The sequence below is a fragment of the Doryrhamphus excisus genome, linkage group LG3 (assembly GCF_037039965.1).
Source record: "Doryrhamphus excisus strain RoL-2023G ecotype Guam linkage group LG3, RoL_Dexc_Guam_v1.1, whole genome shotgun sequence".
In the NCBI taxonomy this organism is placed as follows: Eukaryota; Metazoa; Chordata; class Actinopteri; order Syngnathiformes; family Syngnathidae; genus Doryrhamphus; species Doryrhamphus excisus.
The window spans coordinates 17,470,476-17,489,849 of record NC_136359.1 but is presented as its reverse complement, the minus strand read 5'-3'; the positions used below and the strand labels follow the sequence as shown (position 1 = coordinate 17,489,849).

Sequence of the window (19,374 nt, the reverse complement as noted above, 5' to 3'; positions counted from 1 at the left end):
TTTCAGTAAAAGAACATCATTCCAACAGTAAAATGTGGTGGTGGTAGTGTGATGGTCTGGGGCCGTTTTGCTGCTTCAGGGCCTTTTTCTACCAAAAAATCCTGAAGGAGAATGTCCGGCCATCTGTTTGTGACCGCAAGCTAAAACCATGAATGAAAAAAAAACCCAAAACACACATACCATTAGCCACCATCAATAGTGACACCCTTTTCAGAAAACAGCTGCATGCTTTGAATGAGCAAAAAGTAGCACCATCAAGTGGACATATCTAAAATTATCTTGAAAGATAGTAGTACAAAATATTAACAAAGGATTTAATGAGTTGATATTAAGATAACTGTATCACAATATGCGTTTTTATGTCTGTAAAAAAGTTGTTTTACTATTTCAGGCTAATTTCACCTACAGCAAGGATGGATGTCGTTCAAAGCTTTAAGCTAAAATAGAGGCATTCTTAGAATAGTTATGAAGATGGCCTCTGCAGCACAGAGAGTTCAAATAAAACCACACGTCCCACACAAAGGAGTGTTTCTATGCTTTAATAAATTCACATTAAACTGTGGTGCACAGAAACATGACATAGTGTTTGAGCTCTTATGTACAGCACTTCCTGCCTGATGTTTTAACACTTCGTCGAGGTGGAATTATGTTACAAATTCTACTAAATTGAGTAGATAGTTTTATCCACGTCAAATCAAATAGAATTTTCTCATATTGCAGACATGGAAATATTGTTAAAATAATGGACAAAAAAAAAATCTTCATTTTGCTTAATGTTGTAAAACACAAATATTTTTGTGTTCAGTTTTTTTTTTTCTTCTTGCCCTCTCCCCTCCCTGCCCCCCGATAATGCCTGTCAATAATAAAAAGTGTGCGATGCCATGAAGATGGTAAATGGCAGGCTCACAGATCAAGTGTATCAATACACTTTCCTGCGAGAATGACATACACAGTACAAACCTGATTTTCAGTAGCACTGCAGATTTTATACTGATATGCAGACACCGATATGAATATGCTGTGTGTGTGTGTGTGTATATATATATATAAAACCCCAGTGTGAACGTATTCAATAGTAAAATGCTGACACCAGAATAACTTAAATCTATATAAAGTGACCAAAATTGGGTCCAAAATGTAAAGTACCAACATGGAAAGCCAATAATGCAAGAGAAGACTTGTTTCGTGGAAATGACAACTGTAGAAAAAGTTATGTGTAATAACTTAAAAAGTTGTGTAAAATGTTTTCTCATTGGATGAAACTAAAAAGCGTGGATGTGCGAAAGAGGTTGAGCAAAAATGTACGATGCTCGCTTCTTTCCTTGGAAAATACATACATGGTTTTCAGGCAAGGACAACACATCAACACGGCTGACAGGAATAATTAAAATACCGGCACACACATACACAACCCGCCCGCCTGGTCTGTCAGCAACAATGTGACGCCACACAGAGGCTGAACATTCATTGGGCGCAGGTCAGAGGTCACAGGGCCGACCCATGGCCATCTCGTGTCTGCGCAGGTGGTTGACCAGAGACTGCACATAGGTGAAGACGCATTTGGAGTCGGGCTTTTTTCCCATGATCATCATGTCCTCCACTTCCAGCAGGGGCATGCAGTTGGCATACGTCCTGAGGGGGCATTCAAAGACAGACCACGTGAGACATGTGATGAGCTAAGAGGACCCCACAAAAGCTATTAAACTTTAGTTGGAGGAAAAAACATACACGTCATTGCCTTTATCACCACACAATTCTCTGCAGAGAAATGGCACTTTGTTGTCACATTCTCATGACATCCAAAAGCACATTAATTTATTAATGAGGTTGTATTACACTGTGGTGGTATAAAACTGCGCTGAAACACATTTTAGTTTAATTAGATGCAATGCAGTTCTACATTACAGCAACAGTATAATATCCATCCATCCATTTTCTATACCGCTTATCTTCACTAGGCCCACAGGTATGCTGGATCCTATCCTGTCTTCGGGCAAGAGGCGGGGCACACCCTGGACTGGTCGCCAGCCAATCACAGGGCACATATAGACAAACAACCATTCACACTCACATTCATACCTATGGACAATTTGGAGTCGCCAATTAACCTAGCATGTTTTTGGAATGTGGGAGGAAACCGGAGTACCCGGAAAAAACCCACGCATGCACAGGGAGAACATGCAAACTCCACACAGATGCCCGAGGGTGGAATTGAACTCAGGTCTCCTAGCTGTGTGGCCTGCGGCAACAGTATAATATATAAATGTATTTTATTTAATAGCACTTGGGAGTGTTGTGAGCATTGAATTGCACTACATTATGCAGGTGTACCTACACTGGTAAGTTTATTGTATGTAGGCTTTTATAAATCTCATGTTTTTGTCTTTTAACCACAATATCACAGATTTTGTGCAAGGGGGTGCATTCTTGACAAATGTGCAAAGGATGCTCCATCTCTATCTGCATGGAATTGTTGTCCTGCCTGAGCGTACTCACTGGAGGCTCACTAGTAGCAGCCTGTGCAATAATTCTGCCAAATACTAAAATAAAAAATAAAATCTGTCAAAAATGGAAAGGGAACTGCATTGGTGCAATATATGTTTTTTTTTTAACTGCAATTGTATTCTCTGCACATTCCTAAGACAGAGTGTGAGACCAGACCTTTTAGTTTTCCTCCCCCCTCTCCAAAAAAATTCTGCTGAGGACTCCAATATGGCCTAATAAATACTTTCAAAAACGTGTGCTCATTTGGGAGTAATTCACCAAAGTAACCACCGGGTGACAACATGTGAACATATTCTAACTTCCCCATTTATCAAGTATCAAAGTATCAGAAAAAGCGCAGACATCCCGTCTGTACTTCTGCACGAGAACAGAAACATCAACATAATAAAATAAGTGCAGCTATTTCAGGAACTGTACGCATGTCATTCTTTTCTTGAAATGTATCTTTAAAAGGGTTTAAAAGCCTTAATGCATAAACACATGTAAACCATTGCTTCATTAAAAGAAACCAAACATTTTTTCCTCTGTTTTGTCTGTGAGACTGTCTGTTCTCAGATACCTTTTAAAGTATTCAAGTTCAGATGGACCAGGCCTGGTGCCTCCGCCAAAGTCTGGATAATACACACTAAGGGACTTGAACATACCATGTTTGGATCTTTAACATGAACATCCTACAGCAAGAAAAGATATATGCATTTAGCTGCCTACAACATGCTGGTTACACACGCATACACGATCCCTTTCTCACCATGGGGTCACTTGGCCTAGTCTGGGGTGCTTCTTTAGGAGGAGTTTTTGGTTTTAACCAGGCCCTTGGTCACCAGACCCCTGTAGAACTCCTGCAGGTACGTGTACACACACTTCCAATCGGGCTCGCGCATCTTCACCATGTCATCCACGTCCAGCAGCTGAGGACAGTCCACTAGCTTCCTGCTCCCGGCAAAGAACGGGAAAACGCAGACAGGAAGAAGGAACCAAATAGGAAGAAGAGGGCAAGAAGAGTGACAGGAAGGAGAAAGGAGGACAACAACAGGTGGGAGAGACATAAAGCAGTGAGCAGCCATGATAAAGAATCAGTGTGAAGGGACAGCAGAGAGAGACAAATAGAAACAATAACATTACATTCTCAGTGTTCACACAGTGTTGACATGCTCCATAAACATCATCATACATAACAGCATGTGGCGCACACAAACACATACACGACACAAAACAAAACGCCAAATAATCATGAATCCATGCTTATTTAGCCTTTTTGTTTCATTGCTTTAAGACAATATGACTACTTTGTGACAACAAAATAAAGGTGGCTGAAAGCACACTGGTGAATGCATGGTGTATACTGTACAACGCATAGTGATCAGGATAATAGCACACTGCTGTTGCGTTCACGACTGTAGATGTGCATTACAAACAGAGGTGGTGACTGTGGTTGGGCGACAATCCAGTGATGAAGACAAATTATGAACCAGCGTGCACGAGAGCCGACTGGCTGCATGGTGCACATGGGTAACATCACAGGTGGAAATGGTATGATGACAGAAGAAATAAAAAAAGAGAGAAACCAGAAGGAGAGATGATATCCCATGGCCCGTTTTTTTTTTTTTGAGCTGGTAATGGTTGGAGGCATGGCTGGAACTCGTAGTACAAGGCAGGTGACGAGAGGAGGTCATTATTAGAAGGAAAAAGTAGCAGATTCACTATGCAACTGGGTTAAGGGTCTCTCAGACCCACTGTTTTTTATTCATCTCTACACTTGTTGACTTGTACATATCAAATATTTAAATACCTTTATATTTTTCTCTTTTTTTTAATATATGATGTTTATTAAGAACAAAATTTATTTGTCAAAATGCAAACTGTATAACATCCTCAAAAGCAAAACAATAGAAATAAAAAACAATATTTTTTCATTATCTTGCTGCGTTTTACTGTAGTTTCAGTTCTATTACATTAAAATATAATCACTGCGCTCTTTTGTCTTAAAAGATTGAATCAAGTTTGAGAACAGCGACTGTTTAGCTTATCCTATGTATAAAGATGGAAGAAGAGGTAAATGTGTTCATTGCTTGGTGCCACTGGCTTTTCAACGTGTACTGTATTATTCGAAAAACAGCACTCACATGCTGCATGAGCCTTCACATGGAGTAAAAAGCTAAATAATAGAATACACCTGTTACCCAGGTGAACCGGCTTGTGTGTTTGGACTCACTCTGCATTGGTGAAGGCCAACTCAAAGTTTTGCCTGCGGTTGCTGGGACTCAGGGAGCTGTAGTCGAAGGCCTCTGGAAAGAAATTGTGCACCAAGGCACAGAACGCCATGCCGTCACTCCAGCTGGATGAAAAGTTTTGTATATCCACATGCTGATTGGGGATGGAAAAGAGGACAAGTTAAGTGATGGAAACATTCCCGAGATAGGAAGATATTATCTTGGCCTAGAGTGCATTAGCAGTTCAACTTTTATTGGCTGTCATGAAAGAAGAGTGGCAATCACGAGGCTGTGAGGCGCACCTCATATGAGCGGGTCTTGGCGCGGCACCAGTCGAGCAGCATCTGCTTGATGGAGTTTGCGTTGGGTACACCAAAGCTAGTGGAACGCTGGACTCTGTTTACTTTGGACACCACCTGATTCACCGGGCTTCAAGAGATGTTTGTGTCAATACACGAATGATCCTTTTCTTTCTTTGGTCATACTAACTCAAGTGTTTATCCTCACCTGCCTCCCTCCTTCTCCAGCTTCTCTATCATGGCTTTGCGGGCCTGCATGGCTGAGGTCTTGGGCATAGTCTGAGCCCTCATCAGCTCCTTGTGCCTCTCAGCCTGCCTTCGTTCCACAGCGGCCAACCCTCCACTGCGAGACGTTGATTCATCCTCACGGTCAAACACACTGAAGCGTTCACATGGACAGACAACTTCATTAGTAAATGCATACGGCTTATCAATTGCATAAATGTTCCTCAACAAAAAAATCAGCTTAATTAATATTAATTAATATTAATTATCCAAATAAAAACTGGGACCTGTATTCATGTGGTGCAAGGGACCACCAACTCGGACCCCAACTCACCTGCCTACTTTTTTGCTTGTATTGGAAGAAGATGAAGATGTGTAGCTGTATGATTTGGACTGGACTGTTCCCCCTGAAATGTAGAGGGTTTTTATCAAAACAAAACCAGCAGATACTAGCATATGAATGGAAATGTCATTTTCAAAACAGAAGGGCTAACTCACTGTCTGTTTTCTGCACATAACTAGCCTCTACGACTGTGCTGCGACTTGATCTGCTGCCATCATCTAATCAAACACATTTCATATTAGACACATGCAATTCACAGTCTACTTAACATACTACATGTGTAGTTTTGAGGGGGAAAAAAGGGGTAGGAAAAAAAAACGTACCAGACTGTGCAAAGCGGTCTGTTTTGGTGACTTGGCTGAGGGTGGAACCATCGGCTGACTTTTCCACTTTCCTCATCACCACCTCTTCCGCTCCGACCCCAGCACGATTTTTGTGTGCACGTTCGTCTCTTTGCTGGCGAAGCTCCTGCAGGCGAGTCTCACGCTCTTTTTCTCTCTGATCTGAAGGGGATAGATAGATGGAACCAAGGTGGGATATGGAGAGGGAGGAATAGATGAAGTCAGTGGAAAAAAGAGAGGGATGGGGATGATACTTACGAAATGTCCCATCTACATGCACAAAAGATTGATTAAAAAAGGGCTTCTAGGGATTTTAAGGTTTTTTTTTTAGTATGACTGCATATACACTAGCCAGCAATAACATTACCAGTTGAATTATTGAATGCAACCAAATACAGTGAATACAAACAGTGAATTGACACTGTCAGAGAGGTATTCATTTAACATTAGCAGTTGTAGTGGGGTGCACCTGCAATGGACCATAGAGATAGCCATTTAGCTTCATTTAGCTACATGTGAGTTATGTCGCTTTTCTCTTCTAGGGTGGGATGAGTATAATGTGCAGAGATAAACAGTGACAGACAATGATTTTCAGGACCAAGTCTGCCAAATTCAGAGAGGCCCACTCCACATTATTTAAAACCTACAGCGATTACACTTGTGTGTGTTTAGACTAGCATCAATAAATCATGCACATTAATATTACAGCATCGGTTCATTTCTCTTATTCAATAATGAAGTAGATGTTTCAGTAACACTGTTGTGATGAGTGGAAAACAAAAATAATTACCGTGCATCATATCTTGCATTGCCCAACAAAAAAGTGTGAGATTGACTTGTATGTACTAGTATTGTTGGACAATACTAAGGGGTGCAAACACACACACACACACAAAAAACAGATGATGCACGCATGTAAGGTGTAAAACCACACTGCAAACCAACCTGTCCTACCTATTTCCTCTTGAGTACATCCGAGCATGGCCTCTAGGAGCAGAATGGAAAGAAATATTTTGGAAATAACCTGTGAGCTTGTTTTTAGGTCACCCCTTTTACAGCCCTGGTGAGTCAAGGTTACTAAATACTTCTCTTTGGAGGCTGTGTCTACTAAAATTTCATAATTGAAATTTTAGTAGAGATTTATTATGCTTTTGTTACCTCTCTTTTTTTTGCGAAGGTCTCTCATTGCGGCACGGATCATTTTCCTCTCCTCAAAATCTTTGCACTCATCAAGCTGTCGGAAGAGATCAAAATAGAAACAATGAGTCGTCAGTCCTGACACAAAGGAGGTCACAGCTGTTTATGCACGCCGCTCTCAGGATGATAATGTGCCAACACATAGCAACAAGCCGTGAAATCTCTGAATATAACCCAGCTGACAAGATTTACTGCACTTACACGCACCGTGTGTAAGTCTCAAATTATTTGTCACTCAGCGGATCTATAAATCCTCCACAAATCATAACTTGGATGTGAAGTACCATTTTATCAAGGACTTCTTCATCCTCAATGGCAGCCAGCTGGTCAGCGGTCAGCTTCCCTTGACACTCCTCAGCCTTGGTTTGGACCGTGGAACCGTTTGGGATGGTGGGGATGTGACATGCCACCTGGAAAGAGGGGCCGGAAGAAAACACCGGCTCAGAAGCGACGGGAGGCTCTGTCTCCATCTGTTGGACACACACGATACGGATGATCAGAACACATCCATGCAAAGAGAGGAAAGGTTGCATTACAAAGTGTGAGATTGTGACCATAGTTGGATACAACATGAACATCATATACTGAGCCTCAGATTGTTAAGTTTTATGGATTATGAGACCTGGGTGATGTGAAGAAAAAAAAACAATGTTTTGTTGACATTTAGCAAGCAATAGGCACAGGGGGATTTGGGTTGAACACCATAATAGGCCTGAGTCAGTGAAGTAGGTTGTAAAGCCCACATCTTTCCCTCACTCTGATAATCTCTTCTCGGACAAAGACTGCCCACTCCTCAGTTCATTATTTCATCCCACCTCTCCCCCTTCAAGACATGCCAAAAAGAGTGACTGCAAGTACAAGAGAGTAACTTGTTCTTGTAACTTGTGACGGGCACAGTGGGTGTCTAAAGGAGACCAAGCTGCCAGGAACCCACCGTTTACACGACACCATTTAGAAGACAGTGGACATAATGGCATGGATTAAACAACTCTGAGGCATTCTGGAAAACGCACCAAAAAGTACTGTACTATAAATGAAGAGGAAGAAAGCACTCCTTTCTGTCCACAACCTAAAGGAGTATGAACATAGACACTAATGTGGCTAAATTAGGGCTGCAAAATAAACCAGACGTAGGCTTTTTACCAATATTAACCAGCACTACAGGGCACTATTGGTATAGCAGCTCGCCCCTCAAACTAATGTCAGGTCACATCTTGAGTAGTAAATGAACAAATTATGGTTCTTTTACTGTGATACCACTTGATGCTTTTCACATAATAACTACAAGCAAAATAAGACAACTGCAATATGCAGTATAACATATACAAAAAGTCTCAACAAAGATCAATAAGTGACCAAATAAAAGAGGACGTCTTACTCCCCCCACACACACACACACAGAATTTTCATTTCAAATTGAAGCTATTTTGACACTTAATTTGTTAGATGCTGTCTGACAGGATGCAATGTGCAGCATGTGCCATTTTGTCTACAGCAGGGGTGTCAAACTCAATCACACGGGGCCAAAACTCAAAGCCTAGTTTGGGCCAAACTGGATATAAACACTTTTTCGTGTCGGGTTATAATGTCATTCCTGCAAGAGACAGAAAAAAAAGCTGCGCATTGAAAATACATTTGGATAGTTTCCTCGCAAAAATATAAACATATATTTCAATATTGCTTAACTATGTCTCCCATGGATTGTTGTAATTCACCATGCAAATTATGCAACAATACAACAAACAAAAAAAGACACCACTGACTTGCAAACAAGTTAAATGTACTGTACTTATACGCTAACCTAATTTGAGTGCTTTTTTTTTATGTAAACATTGTGGGAAGCCTCTGAGACAATGAAAAGTACCTTAGTGTAGTTGTTTGTAGACTTGTTTAGGGAGGAAACGCCCTAGGCATCCACCAAAATATATTCAGTGACCATGCTGGCCAAACAAAACAACTCTTACAGGGTGGTGAATGACTGTGGAAGACTGCTAACTGTAGCTGTGGGCTTTGTGCTTTTGCCACAATCAAGTCCAGGTCCAGATATAGCTCAGACAGCTGTCTCCGTCACCTACCACCACTACCACCTGACTTCTCCTCTATGAAAGCCCCAGCCTGACTAGGTTACCCCAGGGAGAGACTATAAGTAATGTACAACCAGTGTTGCACAGAGCTTTGTGAACTTGTGGCCCCTTTGACACGCTGAAATTGAGTGTCACGTAACCGACAATGAATGTTTTGGGATGCAGGGCAGTCAAATTCAGTGTTTGTGATGTTCTTGTAAACCAGTAGCTCTCTTTTTCTGCCTGTCCAAATGGGGCACAGAAATAATTTTGTGCCTGCCCCCCATGTTATTTATCTGTACTTTACAGACTGAACTTGTAACTGAAACCAGCGAAACGAAACAAAATGGTGAGCGGTAAAGCATACAAGCATATTCAAGAGTCAAACTGCTTGTAGAGTACAACAAATTCATACTTGCTGGCAGGTCCGCACTAACATTGAAAGTCGACTCTGCCTATCATATCAAGTTCACCACACCCCACAATTTGAGAGGCACTGTTGTAGACTGCAGTTAAAGCCAAACAGGTCCCAGATCATTGACTGTTTTTCAACTACTAAATTGTGCATAACCAAACACAGCCACCATTAAATGGATGTGGAGAGATAACTAATGTCAAAGTATGTTTAAAAACCCAGTGACGACCTATCATTAATACAATGTGTCAAGTGAGAGGCAAACAACCTGACAAGGTAAAACTTCGTTAGGGTGAAAGAAAACCATGCTGTCTGATGAACAAGTAATACTGGCCTTTAGTAGAACTAACAGTACGTTTATTCACAACTATCCATATAGGAACACAACATGTCCCAATCAAAACAATCAAATAAAAAAAGGTCAGAATCAGGAGCGTGAGGAAAGCAATACCCTGCTGCTGTTCCATGAAATGTTTGCCATCAGAGCGGGTGCAGAGAGGGAGCGGCAGGACGCAAAGGCCGGAGGGTGAGAGACTGGTGCTGACTCGTTTTCCATAGTTTCTGTTGTCCATTTGGAAGCAAAGTCTGAATCTTGGGAGCAGGATTTCTTTGTCTGGAGTTTAACTGAAGGATCATCCACAGCTGAAATATACGAGGTTGCCTGTGCTGTATGAAATATTTCATCCTGGGTTGTGCAGGCTGGGGGATGACTAGAGGAAATGTCTGTTTTAGATGGCTCGGAGGGTAAGTTTGTCATGACTCGTGGTAAAGAATCAGGAAGGCCCATTGCCTGGCAAAGAGCCTCGACTTGCCTCAATAATCTCTCCTGCTGAATCGTCAGCCTCAGGTTCTCTTCTTGCAGCCTAATCACAGCGTCAGTCAGGGGTACCACCTGAGCTGCCGCCTCCTCCAACTGTAAATCCACTCGCTTTCCAAATGCCTTCAGATCACAGTGGATCTCCTCCACCACACATCTCAGAGCAGATTCAAAACTTCTATCACTAAACTGCTCCTCTTCATACTCTTGCTGTGCAAGGAGATCCCCGATGACCTCCTCTAGGCCTGACATGGAGAAAACACTATCTGGGCTACCAAGTGCTGCTGGAGTCTGTGTGGGTGGTAGGAAGTCCAAGTTCACAACAGGCATGGCCACAACTGACAACCTTTAGTCCTTCAAGAAATTACAACTGTATTCTTACAAATTGGGCCTGAATGCGATAGCCGCATGAAAAAGAGGCCTTGTATTCTCTCTTTCAGCCCTTTCCTAGAGACCCTCAAAACACATGCTCTTTATACCACCCACAAACCGCTCCTCACCCTACCAGCCAATGAGCGTGAAAGGAATCCCGTTACCGAGGCAGCAGAAGTCCCATCCCCTTTTTCCAGGTGCCATAGACATGTCTATTTATCTCTGACTGGGGCATTATTCCAATGAGCCAGTCAGCTGTGAGGCTGAGAGGGCACAATAGTGTCAGCAATTTAAAAAACGCACCCCTCCCTATGCCCTTCACACCTCCACTGGAAGGCAAACATGATTAAGTTTGGGCTGAGGCTTTTAGTCTAAAGATGGATGATGAACACATACATATTAGTGTTTCAATTCCTTCAAGATTGCTTGTTTGGGCAGCTTTGCATGACTGCGATTAAGATCAATCTATGTAAATTTTAGGATTATGCATGATCACGGGGGGGGTAAACTTGGGATTTGGGCAAGCATGATGGAAGCAGAGCGCTACAAATATACCATATTTAATGATAAATAAACAAATGTGTAGCCTCAATTTGCAAAAAGTGTGGTCGCGTACATAAAATGAATAAAGTTCCACAATGTCCTTTACATATGTTGGTTCATATTGTAAACCATCTTCTGTTGCGTTTCTAAAAATAACAGTGCAGCTTCCTGCATAGCTAAGAAATACGGTCTTGTAGAGACCACGGTTCGGCTACAGTCCATCAAAAAAAGAAGACGCCGCAATGGAGTATAAAACTCGGATAAAATGTTCAAGATGAGCAACAATAAAAGTTTAGAAACTTTCTAGTTTCTGCATGATGCAGACTGTTATTTGTAAGGTACAATATGTTAAGCAGTATATGACTCGTGGTATTTTAAAAATGGGGTCATCCTCAAACTGTGTTCAGATAATCTGTCATTGACTATGGGCCACAGTGATCCAGTTAATGCAAGCAGCAAGCTTGATCCACGGCTCCACAGTAATCTCTCTGACTATGTGAAAGACTGACTGTGCTGTCATCAATCAACATTTATTATATGAGTATTACGGGGCGACAAGCACAGTACGAAGACAAAGAACAGCTGTGATCACTCGGACCGTGAGGCAATATTTTGCACAGCTGTCTGAAAAGTCTTGCAAGCATCTTGACCTCCCTATTGATCTCATCTCAGTCATCAATGATGAGAAGCAGCAACAAAACTACATCCACATAGAAAGTGATACTTGTCACTGTGTCACTTTCTAGGCTCTAGTTACATAGGTAAGATTCTCTTGTCTCTTTTTTTTAATCTCTTTTTCCACTGTTGCCATCCATGCCGACGAATACACTTCCATAACAGTAACACCCCACTATTTGCCTTGGGTTTGCCATTTTGTTAAAAGCTCAAAAAGCATCAAAGCATTGCACCGAAGATAATTTGTGACCTATGGTTGAATATCTGTGCCAATAGCAAAAAACATAAATTTTTTTTTATCCTGTTCAGTGAGCTGAAGCCTATCCCAGCTAACTTTGGGAAAAAGGCAGACTACATATATCTTCAACTAGATGTAAATCACAGGGCACTTATAGACAACCACTCACATTCACAAACCCATGTATTCAGTAAAGAACTATGCCAGGGGTGTCAAACTCTATTGCAAAGGAGCCAAAACTCAAAGCCTATTTTGCGGGCCAAACTGGTCATTACCCCACCCCACCACTTTGTACCTATTATTTATCCTAAAATTATCAACACTTACATATTTCTGTATATTGATATGATTAAGGCTGCACGGTGGAAAGTGGTTAGCATGCAGGCCGCACAGCTAAAAGACCCGCATTAGATTCCCCCCTCGGGCATCTCTGTGTGGAGTTTGCATGTTCTGCCCGCACTTGCGTGGGTTTTCTCTGGGTACTCCGGTTTCCTCCCACATTCCAAAAACATGCTGGGTTAATTGGTGACTCCAAATTGTCCATAGGTATGAATGTGAGTGTGAATGGTTGTTTGTCTATATGTGCCCTGGGATTGTAAATGTAAATAATGAAAAGTAAAAAAGTAAATAATGAATGAATGATATGATTAAAAATCTTAAAACAGCCAACGTAATTGGTGAATGATGCACACTCATATGCATCATTCAATGACTCCTAATTGTCGTCTGCTTCTCTAAGACTGCTTTTGTGCATGTGCACATGCTATACGGACAGCGGGTGAGTGAAAGCCATGAACACCAATCATTTTATTCAAGTCAAACAGAATTTCTACAAAGTTTAACTTCTAAAAGGTGGTATTCTAATATATATTACTGTTGAAGAAAGCATAGTTTGGAGCCAAAGAGGGATAGTACCTTTAATTCCCTACAGATGCTTCAGATTGGGCAGATGTCCATCTGTCAGCTATGCAAAAAGACTTAATGCTGCCTCTGGCCACAGCTGTCGCTAGTACAAGAGCAATAAAACGTAACGAAGGAAATGGTGGCGGTTTGACATGGGACCACCGAGGCGAAGTTGAGACCACACAAAGAGATTAGAGACTTGCTATATCCCGTGGTGCCGTGTTTAAAAACAAAACAAAAAAACAATAACGTTTTGTTTACGTTATATTATATTAAGAGTTTTAATTATATAAAATGGTTAATAAAGACAATAACAAAAATCAAATGAGCTTATTGAACATATTCATACTATGCCACAAATTAATTTGTTTCTGATCAAATAAATTGCCTTTATTGTAATACAGTGGTTGCACACTTAATACATAAACCTTTTTTTCATCTTTATCAACTTTAAATATTAAACATAATTATTTGGTCATTTAAAAAATACTCTTGTGGATGGGAAGGGTAGAGTTTAACAAAAGTGATCCGATGATCAAACAAAACAAAAAACAACACACATGCAACCAGTGATGAAGCCTCATTTTCGGAGGAATACCACTCTCTCATCCAGACACACACACACTCGCATACACACACATACAATGACAGGTTTTTACCGCTGCCCTGTGTGGGGACTAGAACACCAATACAAATGAAAGATTAAATACACTTACACAAACTAATCATCACACTTACTTATGTGTTCACAATTGCATGCTCTGAGTCTCCTCCCTGCTTTCTGCTCTGTGCCATTTGTGCTGTAACATGTTCAGGCGTACTTGTAATTGTGAGAGTTGGGCACTAATCGGTTTTTCATTTATATTCACGTACCCCCTATGACAATTAGCATACCTATGATGATGATCTAATGAAAATGCTAAATCCTATGCACATTTCTGATTGACAAAAACATATTACAACACCATTGCAATACTCAACTTCAATTAATACTTCTTTAACAGTGTCGATGAAACCAAAGGATTAAAAAAAGCAAGCTATTTGACGTGGCTTTTGTATTGTGTTTCAGATGTAGATCTACTCTGTTGAAGGGATAGTTTGATTTCTTTTTTTGTGCTTTGTGCTAAAAAGGAATGTTGCCATCACTTGTTGCCGTTAAAAAAAATAGACGAATAAAATAAAAACTAAATGAAAGACTCATTGTCATAGTCTTAGTCCTCATCAATGCAGGTATTCATGATAAGCCTATACAATAAGGAAACCATTGTTGTGGTTCTTAGCTTATGAGTGAGAGTCTTGTCGTGTAGGCATGCAGTCATCCCTGGTGTGCAATGGTGATGTCTGGGGCTGACCCTCCAGGCCAGCTGTGATGAATTAAACTTAGTACAAAACTAATAAGACTTCAACGATTAGTGAGTAACTGCAATACATACTACACTGTGTGCTGATGGGTTAGTGAAAAAAGTGAACTCTGATTGAAAGATGTAGTCCAAAAACTGCACATCCTCTTTAAGAAAGAAAGTATTTACCTGGACGTTGTTAGGTTGTTGTGCTCAGGTATGCCAATCTCATCTCCTACAAAATCCCGCCCTCTTCTTGTGAAATAGACTGATGAAGTGTCTTAGTTCATACCTGTGTCTCAGTGAGGCTCGGACTGATGGACCCACTGTCATTCCAACCTCTTAAATGCACTTTGCAGACTCATGAAGACTCCTCCCAGTCCTAATTAACCAACTCCCTGATCCCATAATGGGATTACGTCTGCTCTCAAGAGTGTCATTAAAGAGTAGGCAGGACACCACCTCTCCTAACCTTCTCACCCTACCCTATCCTCAGTTCATCAGAACACTTCCTTTCATGGAGGGCAGTGGAGGTTAAGGAAGGAAAGACATTTGAAGTTTAGCTTTTATCCAAAACCCTGGAGGTCACTGAGCATTCTAACAGCAGTGGCTCTCCTCCATCAGCAGACATCTCAGGCTGCTCTCCAAAGAGATGCATCTTAAAGCATGGCCAAAAAAAGACGTGATGGAACAACTTGTGTTTCGGTGTGACTGAAGACAGACAGATGTGACTTAACCAACACTTCCCAGATAGATCTCAGTGGGCATTTGCCTGCGGAGAGAAAATGAGGAATGCCCTGAGCACCTCCTCTTCCTTCACTCTCCTTCACATACCCTACAAGGAGAGATGTGACTGGCCTCTCTGTGTTTGATAAACACTGTTCCCCCCTGCTTTCCTCTCACTCAGTCTTTCACTGAACAGACGTGCTGACCCCCCTGAGTCCTTTATAGTATTTATAGTGATTTCTGTCATACAAACAGGTCTGAAACATTGCATAATTCAACAAAAAAACCCTATTTGAAGGCCCACTGAGTGTATTCTAGAAATTGCTTTCTGTTTTGATGAACTCATAGATGAGTCATCATTCCCAGAGTAAGGTTGTACCTTGATGGAGGATCCAGTAGACAAACTGGAGGAGGAGGAGACCTTGAATGGTGTTGCCCTGAGGCCAAGGGTCAGTTCTGAAAGAGAAAATTTCAGGGGTTAAAAATCTACCCACCCAAAAAAGGCTCTGATACTGTATGTGGGTTCACCTTTACATGAGAGGTGAGACGTGTGCATGAACTGCAGCCACCATTAGTCAATTACATAAGCTGCCATACTGCCAAAAACATCAAACTACTCTGACAAGACAACTGAGAAATACGTACATGACGCCTCCATTAATATAAATATAAATTTATGTGAACATGATGCCCCGCCCCCAAGCACATATGAGACATCTGGATCATAAAATACCTTTCAGACCTGTGTTCTGTTTGGGGTGTGGGAAAACCCTTAGTACATCCATTAAAACAAATGGGGCCAAAAAAATAAAACATAACTCAAATAAATGTGTGTGAAGCAGCACAGCTGGGACAGCGGAATGTGACCTGACGCAGGTGAGGAAGCATAACAAACACACAGGTCCGTCCTGGACCTGAATGGAGAGTTTGGGTTGACAGTCACAGATGATTAAGTAAAACTTTAGAGGTCTTGCTGTTTTTACAGGCAGTAATAGTTATTTTATCCAAGTTCCTGAAACACACACACTCTGCAGCTGGTACACTTACACTATAATGTAATTGGAATACATCAGAAAGATCTTACCATGGGGTATGATCTACAATTTAATTAATGTATATACACCCAAAGTCAGCTGGAATAGGCTCCAGCTTATCCCTGCGATGCTAGTGAAGATAACAGATGGACGGATGCTGAATAAGTACATGTTTTATGTAAATTTGATACACAGTTTCAATTCAGGATATACTATTGCTTGTTTCACCAATGTAGTTACATTGAGAAAACGTGCGAAAAGTGCGAAAGAAGCTAAAGAAATCAACTAGGTAATAGAGATGATTTGAGGTGTACTGCAATGCAAGCAAATAGTCAACCTTCATTTCACCCCTACAAATTCTTCACTTAGAAAGTAAATCACATACTGTAGCAGACAAACCAGTGCACTGTTCGGTCTGGTCTGAGTAGACAGTTGTTGTGTCCTTTGTCCTGATAAACTCTGTGGTGAACTACTGACCTCACCCACTCAAAAGCCCGTCTATGACAAGGACCCTTTCAAACAAGTGTGCTTCTTCATATGCAGCAGGCCTGACAAAAAGCTTTGTCATCATCCCACTTGTGACCAATTCTGGTGATTGTCACCTCCCACAGCTACCGGGTTCCGATGGGAACCTAGGATTTATTCCAATGAGCTCAACATGATAAAAGCTCAAGACAATACATATATCAGAGAGAGGAGGTAATGTGTGTCATATTGCTCAAAGGCCCTACCTGTTCTCTGCCCCAGACCATTAGCAGTGATGCGTGGGGTCATGTTGATGGGGATGACGTTGCCACTTTGAGTGGATGTAGGTGAGGCACTTGTGCGCCCATCTTTGATCTCAATGGTGAGGAAAGTCTTCATGTCTGGGTCTGCCTCTTCTTGGGTGCACTCTTGTCCAGCTGCTCTCCCTGGGGTCCTGTCGTCCTTTGAATCCCTCAAGACAGGCCCACTCTTCTCAGCCAGATTGTTCGTACCACCCTTGGAGCCATGGGATTGGCCGGCTGAAGGCAGAGGTTTGTTAGCCACACCTCTGATGTGAGGTGTGGCCTGACTCTTGGATGCAAGAGAGGTGTGAGCTGTGGAGTCCATGCGCACCCAAGCGGGCCTGTCGCCAGAGGAGTTGAGGGATGTTGCAGTGGGTGTAAACAGCTGCGCAGCTCTGGAGAAGTTTGTCTGGCCAATGCTGCTCAGAGGACCCTTCTTCAAAGCTGAGACGTTTATGTTCTGACTGGGCTCGTTGAACTTGCGCATCCGATCCCGTACAGAGTTAGTGCGCTTGGCCTGCTCCGGCACAAGATCTTTCTTTTCAGGTGCTGTGAAGACATAATGACAAAGAGGACGATGAAGAAAAACTAAAAGGTCTTCATCTGAAAACTACACATTTCTCTTTAGAGTCCTGCTTTTCACGCCACCTCAAATGCTTGGTTCCAACAGTTGTAGTATGTACGTATCTTTTTACAATATCTCCTTTCACATAATTACCAAATATGACAACAAATGAAAGTCAAAATACGACATGTACTGTATGTATGAAAAGTTTTCCTTATTTTTTCCTGAAACTTAGCTCTGTTCCACTGCTGATTACTGAAGAACAAAAATGCAGATAGAAGCTTTTTTCTGATGAAAGATGAGAGTCTAATCTTTTTGATAAGGTCCATGCTTATATAGCCCAAGAACACAATATTCTGTGTGTATTAAAAAAAAAAAATCACTCAATATCGTCAAAAATGTCCAGTAATGAGAGAGACGTCTGTTGAAAAAATGGCTGGGATGAATTAAATCATTCATTCATTCATTTTCTACCGCTTTTGCCTCACGAGGCTCACGGGGGGTGCTGGAGCCTATCCCAACTGTCTTTGGGCGAGAGGCGGGGTACACCCTGGACTGGTCGCCAGCCAATCACAGGGCACATATAGACAAACAACCATTCACACTCACATTCATACTTAACCTTAACAATTAACCTAGCATGTTTTTGGAATGTGGGATGAAACCGGAGTACTTGGAGAAAACCCACGCATGCCATGGGGAGAACATGCAAACTCCAAACAAATTCAAAATTACAAGCTCGTAGTCATGACAAATTATGCAAATTAGACTGATATTTAGAGCCGCCCCCTCCCGCACGGACAGCGACCACCACAAACAGATTGCAGTCCAACAGGAAACACTGCATTCACAATAGTCAGTATCGCTGCCATCGTATTAACTGATTAGTTCAATATTTCTTACCAGCATACTTGTCCTTTCTATTGGTGAGGGTCAAATCACCTTCAGTTATCTAAGTTGAGGGAACAAAAAAGAGAAATTATTAATGGAGTGGGGGTCAAAATCACATTTTCAAGAGTCCTTTTAGTGGCCATGGATGGATGTTAAAAACTACACACAATCCGAAATACAGAATGTAATGTACTGCTGTTTTTTATTATTTCAACATCAATTTGGATAACCCCTTGAGATGCAGCATCTCATTTCCAAGGGGTCCCAACAAAGGAAGAAGAGTTTTGAACTTGCGTTTATTGTATTTGTTACTATTTATTTATTATTATATTGATTATGTATGATTACTATTATTTCTTATGGCTGTGGGAAACTTTGATAATTATTTTTACTATATTGTATTCGTAAAACGGTTGAAGGGTAGGATAGCTTTGCTTGTTCTACTCCTTTTGGACATCTGGAACTGTGAATTGTATTCGGTGATGTATCCCATTGTAACTTGTATGCATGTTCAAATAAAATTAAACCATTGCCTTTACATAGGGACAATAATACACAACAAGCAGCATAAAAACACACTGCACTACCACTTCCACAGCCCATACACCATTATGTAACATTTGTGTTTGGAGTAAAGCAGAGGGCCCCTGTTCTTTTTTTGGCTGTGGGGGCCTAGACTGTTTACATTACATTCAGTCGGCTGATCATCATCCTATATGAAGGGGACAGTAAAAGAAGCTAGGGCTGGGCTAGGGTAGGGTAAACACATTTAGAGAAGCCATACGATGGAGTCACAGACACTCAGGATGAGAACTAACAGTTAACACTGCAATTCTGCAATATGGGATTCCTTCTCTGTTCTGTGTTTTGGGATGAAGAGATGCTGAACTGTGTTTGCTACTCTC

The 19,374-nt window shown here is 41.4% G+C and overlaps 1 protein-coding gene across 5 annotated transcripts in view; it reads right to left on the bottom strand.

The window, feature by feature from the left end:
* Nucleotides 1–501: 501 nt before the first annotated feature.
* Nucleotides 502–19,374, bottom strand: part of smtnb (smoothelin b) — a 43,480-nt gene continuing 24,607 nt past the window's right edge. Inside the window, exons 8-21 of one of the 5 annotated variants that reach the window (XM_078789790.1) lie at nt 18,482–18,530; nt 16,978–17,562; nt 15,592–15,668; nt 7,405–7,590; nt 7,082–7,157; nt 6,869–6,910; nt 5,906–6,085; nt 5,738–5,800; nt 5,574–5,646; nt 5,223–5,393; nt 5,018–5,144; nt 4,718–4,869; nt 3,254–3,435; nt 1,483–1,632 (exon numbers count right to left, since the gene is read on the bottom strand). In XM_078789790.1, coding sequence (XP_078645916.1) covers nt 3,288–3,435; nt 4,718–4,869; nt 5,018–5,144; nt 5,223–5,393; nt 5,574–5,646; nt 5,738–5,800; nt 5,906–6,085; nt 6,869–6,910; nt 7,082–7,157; nt 7,405–7,590; nt 15,592–15,668; nt 16,978–17,562; nt 18,482–18,530 — 1,929 coding nt within the window. In that variant the 3' untranslated portion in view covers nt 1,483–1,632; nt 3,254–3,287. Of the gene's footprint in view, nt 1,633–3,253; nt 3,436–4,717; nt 4,870–5,017; nt 5,145–5,222; nt 5,394–5,573; nt 5,647–5,737; nt 5,801–5,905; nt 6,086–6,868; nt 6,911–7,081; nt 7,158–7,404; nt 7,591–15,591; nt 15,669–16,977; nt 17,563–18,481; nt 18,531–19,374 lie in introns of all 5 variants that reach the window. The other 4 variants (XM_078789789.1, XM_058071057.2, XM_078789792.1 and 1 more) reach the window with 4 other exon arrangements.